At 37.3% G+C, this 6,679-nt stretch overlaps 2 protein-coding genes across 2 annotated transcripts; both read right to left on the reverse strand.

The window, feature by feature from the left end:
- Positions 1 to 300: 300 nt before the first annotated feature.
- Positions 301 to 1,249, reverse strand: LOC144307087 (uncharacterized). Its single transcript, XM_077886638.1, has one exon. It carries the CDS (start codon positions 1,247 to 1,249, stop codon positions 1,151 to 1,153), a length of 99 nt encoding a protein of 32 aa, XP_077742764.1. The 3' UTR covers positions 301 to 1,150.
- On the reverse strand, positions 301 to 5,960 carry ZBED6 (zinc finger BED-type containing 6). Its single transcript, XM_077886635.1, has 2 exons — positions 1,725 to 5,960; positions 301 to 762 (listed from the first exon to the last, which is right to left on the reverse strand). The coding sequence occupies exon 1, from the start codon at positions 5,876 to 5,878 to the stop codon at positions 2,933 to 2,935; it is 2,946 nt and encodes a 981-aa protein (XP_077742761.1). The 5' UTR covers positions 5,879 to 5,960; the 3' UTR covers positions 301 to 762; positions 1,725 to 2,932.
- Between the last annotated feature and the right edge of the window lie 719 nt (positions 5,961 to 6,679).

The following is a 6,679-nucleotide window of genomic DNA, read 5'->3' on the forward strand; positions in this document are numbered from 1 at the left end:
GTGGAACTATGTCATGATAAACTATGGATAACACTTCTTTAAGAGGAAATGGAATCATTACAGGGAGATTCTACCTTGGCACACTGTTTTTACCTTTTTTATAAAGTGCATGTACTATCAAAAAAAAGGGGAAGGGAAAGAAATGTTTCCATCCCCAAACCAAAAGCTTGTAAGTGATTACAAGAAAAAAATATCTTGACAATAGTTTTTTAATTTCTTACTGATCCAGGAAAATTATGCCTTAAATTATAAAAATATTCACTCTTTATATGAGGAAAAAAAAACCATTTCCACACTTACATTAGCTGGTTGCTCTCAACAGGAACCTCTGTGTCTTCACTGAGTTCCAATCTATTACGCCTGTAGGTCGAATCAACACTCAATCCATGAATTAATAATAATGGGGCAGAAAGAATTTTCCTCCTCACATTGCCAAGGAAACCTCTCAGCCACAATTCAAACACAGGACGTGTTTTTAAAACATCTCCCAACTACTGGGAGATTAAGTCCGTTCGAATAACCTTTGTCAGACTGGAGACAAGCTAGGCTTAGTTATCTCCTCAAAAACAAAAACAAAAATAAAAACAAAAAAGAGAGTTCATTTAAAGATGAACTTCAGAGTCAAAGGATATTGGAAAAAAAAATCCATCTTCCATAGCCGAACAATATAATTTAAAAAGAAAGAAGAAGAAGAAAAAGAAAAAAGAAAAAGAACACCAAAATTCAATAAGATCCAATTTCTGGTCTTCAAGATTTCTTCACCTATTAAGAAAAAAACAGAAACCTTCCCCCATCTTTATTATCTGTATAATAAAAGCATACTTGTATGAAAAAATATAAAGTGTTTTATGTATATAATATACATATACATATATACTAACTGGCTTATACACACACACACACATATACACAAACGTGTAGAAATAAAACATTTGGGTAAGTTTTCCCTTTTAAAATATACTACAAAAGCCTTCAGATTTGGGCTCATTATGAAAATAGTGAACTTACTCTTATATCAAAGTATCATGATGTGTATCAACGTTACACTAAATTCTGCCCAGCCCACAGAATAAACATGAAGAGAAATCCTTACACATGAATCAATGTGTATAATACGGATGTATGTACATCATTATCATCTTTATCATCTTCAGGGAGTGTTTAACCAAAAAAGATAGAAACGTATAGTTATTGAGTAACTACAGAGTGGTGCAGCAAGCTGTAGAAGGCAGAGCAGCATTATAGCCATCCTGAACTGGCACTGTCAAAATACAGAAAGCTTCTATCTAAGGGAAGACTTTTCTTCTTTTATAGCAACACCAGTGTCACTGGTGTGACATTCAATATTGGCCTTGCAAAGGCTTGCTTATGCAGCCTGGTTTCATTTTTTTTTTTTTTTAAACAAGTGATGGCTACAACTAAAGACTTTATAACTATTCACTTACTCCAGTTAGTAAAAGGGTAAACTTTTGGAGTTGAAATTTCATTTCACAATGGTACATTTACCATTTAAGAATTAAAAACAAAAAACCCAAAAAACAAAAAACCCAAAAAACAAAAAAAACGATTTTGATACATAGAAATGAGTTCTAAATTTTGAAACCAGCCCCGTAACAAAGCAATTTTGATTCTCATGTAATAAATACTACATAATCTCTAGGCTAAATCTTGCCAAATACTATCCAAGACAAAACTAAAATCAAAACTTAAAAAAAAGTGGACACCTTTTACTCACACTTAATACTAGTCAATTTTCCAGGAAATTTTTGGGCAGGGAATATCCCCAAATCTAAAATGAAAAAAAGGAAAAATTGGGATCTTACATTAGTTATTCAGTCTGAAACCTGTAATAGACTTTTACTAAAAGTCATCATTTCCTGGCCTCCCACTCAACCACAGAGACATACTTTAGGAGTGGAAAGGAACTTTAAAGATCACTGAGATCAATTCTCTAATTTTACCAGCGAGGCAATGATTCCTAAGACCTGAAAATATTGACTGCTTATGTTTAGCTAAGATTAGAAGCCAAAAAACCAACTCATAGTTAAAAATACAGTATTATGGATCATTCAGCATGTATATGTAAAGATATCTAATTAAGATTAGAGAATTAGAGAAACATTCTTTGGGAAATAGACACTGTCAAAAGTATGCTCCTGGGGCTTTTATTCCACTTCCTAGTCAAGCTTTTTCAATTCTTGTAAACTTTTTATTATATCATATGTTCATGAATTTATAAAAAGTACCCATACAATCTTTATTTTGGTTTTACACTATTTTCTGAAGGTTAAAAAAGGCAATTCAAACACTAAAAGTAATTTTTTCCTGATTTTTTTTTTTTTACATAGATCCAATCCTAAATATAAAGGGTAACTCTATCACACTCAGTAAGTTGAAATGATAAAGCTGACCAGTATGAGGAGGCAATCAGAAATTACCAAATTTTGTGAGTTTTGTTTTTGCCAAGCTTTAAGTATGGATCAGGGTTTTTAAAGAAATAGAAAAATGGGAGAGAGGGGAAAAAATACCGCTTAGGATGCTTTTTTACCTCAATTTCATTGGTTTCAGAGCAATCAAACCTCCCACGATGGGAGAAATTTTTACTTAAAACCAATTATATGTTCAATCTACCAGCCAGAAATAGCCTAAAGCCTTTCAATGCTGCACTATATTTTTTAAGTTAAAAATATTTTTTCTCTCTTAATTGATATAAACAAAATTTCAAGAGACAGCTACACTGAGTTACTATAAAATTTTTAATCTTCACTTTGTCAGCATTATTACCTCCGAGGAATTTTCAGCACGTTTTCACGTTTTGTGTTTTCAGGTTTCCCCAGATTTGTGTATGAGTAATTAGTATAACCATATATAACTATAGCAATTAGAATACAGTAACATAGCAACAAGTTGCCCATTTCAAATGAAAAAGAAATTACTGTAATATTTCTTTTTCGTTGCTTTGAATAACTTCATTCCCAGGATCCCAGCTCAGAACCAACGTAGAATAATCATAGTTAACATTTTTCAAGTTCATTTTCAAAAACATCAGCTGTTCTATGTTGTCAAAGTCCAGGCTCATAATCTGTTTTGGATGAAACTGGCTATTTGCAGTAAAGATACATTCAGACTGCCAACTACACATGGGGCAGCTTAGATATTGAATGGCAACTTGGGTCAAAGCTGGCCATATGCTCACCTTCCTCTGCCAGTAAATCAAAGGGTCACCACCTCCTGAGATCTCTGAATACTTCTCTTTGAAGTATTCATCCACTACTGCTATGGCAGAAGGAAACATGAAGCTTTTGCTTCCAACGGCAACATTATCTGCAGCTGAACTATCAAAAGACCCTGAACTGGAGGCGCCTTCTCTTATAGATGAGGTAAATGAATCAGCTCCTACGATGGCTGAGGGACCAGCAGCATCTGAGGTTGCAATATGGCAGACCTCTGAAGATTCCATATAATTGCAAACTTCTTCTGCAAGGATCTGCTTATAAGTTTCTAAATCGGCACCTTGAGGGAAAAAGTCTTCCAAACTGTTTTTAAAACAAGGATCTAACAAAGCAGCTAAGACACAGGGCTTGGATTTGAGCATGGCACTCAATAGGGTATCAGTTTCAAGTTTCAGAGATAAACTGTCCACCAGATTGAGTGCTTGAGTAATACCTCTTATTTGAAAATCTTCTCTGAGTTTCTGCAGAGAAAGGAGCAGATGATGGATTAGGGGTAGCACCTGATTCAATCCTGTGGTCTTGACACTCACTTTCTGGGTGGCCTCCTCGAATGGTTTAAGAATATCACAAACGTAAGTCATAAGAGTCCACTGAAGGGAGGTAAGCACAACTCCACTCGCTCTACCAAGACTATGGTGAACTGAGTAGCAATGCTCTAAGAGCCATTTTAACATATAAAAGGTAGAAATCCAATGGCCAGTTTCATCCTGCTTCAAATTCTTCCATGGAAGTTGATGATCATTTTGGAACTCTTGCAGAATCTGACGGGCCTTAACCGAATGACTGAAATGATGACAGGTTTTCCTAGCAGCTACTAACATATTCTCAATGCTTTTGTGCTCACAAAAAAAGTCCTGAATGACTATATTTAAACAATGCAGGAAGCATGGCACATGGGTAAAGCCTCCATCTTTGATTGCATGTACCACGTTAGAGGAATTATCGGAAACAATGAAGCTAGGAATGAGGAAATTAGGAGAAAGCCACAGACCAATCTGGTCATTTAATTCTTGTAAAATGTTGGTTATCAAACAGTCTTTGGCCAACCCTGTTACACACAGTACTGCCCACTTTCTAAAATTGGGGATCCTGCCATTACTGGAAGAAGGTGCAGTTTCCAAAGAAACCCAGTGCACAGTCACAATGAAATAGTCAGTGGATGGGTCATGGGTCCAAATGTCCACGGTCAGGTGGATCTTTTGGCTTTGAACATTCTCCAAAGTTAGGAAAATTTTTTCCCTGACCCAATCGTATAATTGAGGAACAGCCTTCGTGAAAAAGTAAGTCTCAGATGGTAATCTATAGTCAGGGGCCACAATCTGCATGAACCTCTGAAAGGCTGGAGTTGAGAAGTAGTTGTAAGGATGCATATCCTCCACAATCATTTGAATAATTGCCTGACTTATTTGACTTGAGACTGAATTTTCAGAGTATGTTGTTTCTCCCTCCTGTGCATGTGTCAGAGTGTCTTGTTCTGCAACAGGAATAGGACTCTCAGATCTTCTACTATTTTCGACCTCTAACACAGGAGGCTCATCTGAATCAGAGTCACTAAGGTCCTCAGCTGTTAAATCATGGCTGCCTGTAGACTTCTCTCCATGCAGAGGATCACTTAAGAGATCATTTCTCTCAGTCTCAGCCTCATCTAATCCATTTCCAACCGCACCACTGTCTTTGTTGGCAACAGCCCAATGGATGGGATGTGTGGCCTGCAGGTGTCGTTGAAGTGTTGACGTTCCTAAGTGAGAACCTGGCCTACCCCGGCTCACACTTCTTTTACATATGTTACACACAGCTCTTGAGATGTGCTGAGGATCAGTATAAAAAAAATTCCAAACTGCAGATGTCTTGGCTCTTGTTCCAGGGATTAAGGCATGCTTGACAATGTTACTTTTGATGAGAAATCTCCCTCTTTCTGCCCTCAGGGCATCAGATACCGATTTATCGCGCTTCTTACCCATTCTGTTTTCATCTAATGGATCAGTAGACATATATTCAAAGCTTCCATTGCTTCCAGCAGAAGAGGGAGATAAAGGCACATCCAAAGTAAAATCCTCCTCCCCACTAGTGACTCCAAATTTGTTGGCCCTGGTCCAGTGAGGTGAATGCCTCGCCTGCAAATGTCGTTGTAGAGTAGATGTTCCCAGATGGCTGCCTGGTTTACCCCTGCTAACGCTTTTTTCACAGAGGTTGCAAATAGCCCGCCAGGTATACTGGGGGTCAACATGAAAGAAGTGCCATACAATGGAGGTCTTGGCTCTGGTACTAGGGAGATAGATCTGTTTTTCTATATTGCTCTCAAAGAGACCTTCTTCATCCTGCTCATGGGCACTGGAAGCCAATAAAGCAGGGGCATCTGCAACAGGCCTCCCAGATCCCAAATCCTTACTAAACTTTTTTGCAAGGATCAGTTTTTTTCTTCGCCTTTTCCCTTTAATCCGTAAACCCTTCTTTCTTTTCTTTTTAGCAGGCAACTTTGCCTCTTTATCCATTCCTTCTGCCACCATCTTTCCCTCTACCACATCTTCTTCATCTGTATTAGCATCAATAGGAACACATCCCAGAATACCAGCATCACTAAAAGTGTTGCATCGTCTACCAGGAGAGAGTGAGGAAACTGGTACACTTAAGGTACATACACTCATTCTCTTTGTCTCCAAAATCCGTACCAGAATCTGTTAGTGGGTTTATTACTCAAGCAGGAATATAGCTGTTCCTCTCTAATTGCATGACCTTGTCTCCAATTTCTGTGGGGAATCAAATTCCCTTTGGAACAATGACTTCCAAGCCAGGTTATTTTTGGAGGAAAAGTGACAGCAAGGGAGAACATTCCCGAACTCTTTTCTTAGAGGGCTTTATGATCCCTTCCAATGTCTGAGTTCCGAATCAGATTTCAAATAGTCCAATCTCTTCATGTTAACAGAATAAAAGAACTTGAGGCCCACTTTCCCAAAGTCATAGAGTTAGAAGCAGCTAGAAGCCAGGTCTTCCAAATCCCAGGCCCATGTTCTTTCCGCTTCATCAAGAACTGCATCTCCTTGAAATGCCTTCATCTTTTATAATATGTATTTTTGTGATGCGTCATGGTAGCAACATCAATTTCCCTTAATTCTGAAATCATTTTCAGGAAATTTCACTTAAACAAAAACATAGTGCATCATTCAACATTCGTCATTTAGGACTGTGATTTGACAACACACCCCAAAAAGTCAATTCTGGGACTATAAAGCAGACTCCACATACTGGTCATTAACAGCAAATGCGAGTTGAGCCCTTTCAGCTCTAAATAAAAATAACACAATTTAAAAAAATGTGGATGGCTTAAAAAAAAAAAAAAAGTGTTTGAAGAATAAAAATTTAAAAGGTCACAAGCTGCATTTTCAATTTACTGTTTGTATCAAGAGTTAATCCAAATTTAGCTTTCGGGTATTTTTAGACTGGAAAAG

This window comes from Canis aureus, chromosome 38 (genome assembly GCF_053574225.1).
Source record: "Canis aureus isolate CA01 chromosome 38, VMU_Caureus_v.1.0, whole genome shotgun sequence".
NCBI classification, from domain to species: Eukaryota; Metazoa; Chordata; class Mammalia; order Carnivora; family Canidae; genus Canis; species Canis aureus.

Excerpts from the sequence above, each read along its gene's own strand:
- LOC144307087 (XM_077886638.1), bottom strand. The coding sequence starts at position 1,249 with ATGGCTATAATGCTGCTCTGCCTTCTACAGCTTGCTGCACCACTCTGT.
- ZBED6 (XM_077886635.1), bottom strand. The coding sequence starts at position 5,878 with ATGAGTGTATGTACCTTAAGTGTACCAGTTTCCTCACTCTCTCCTGGT.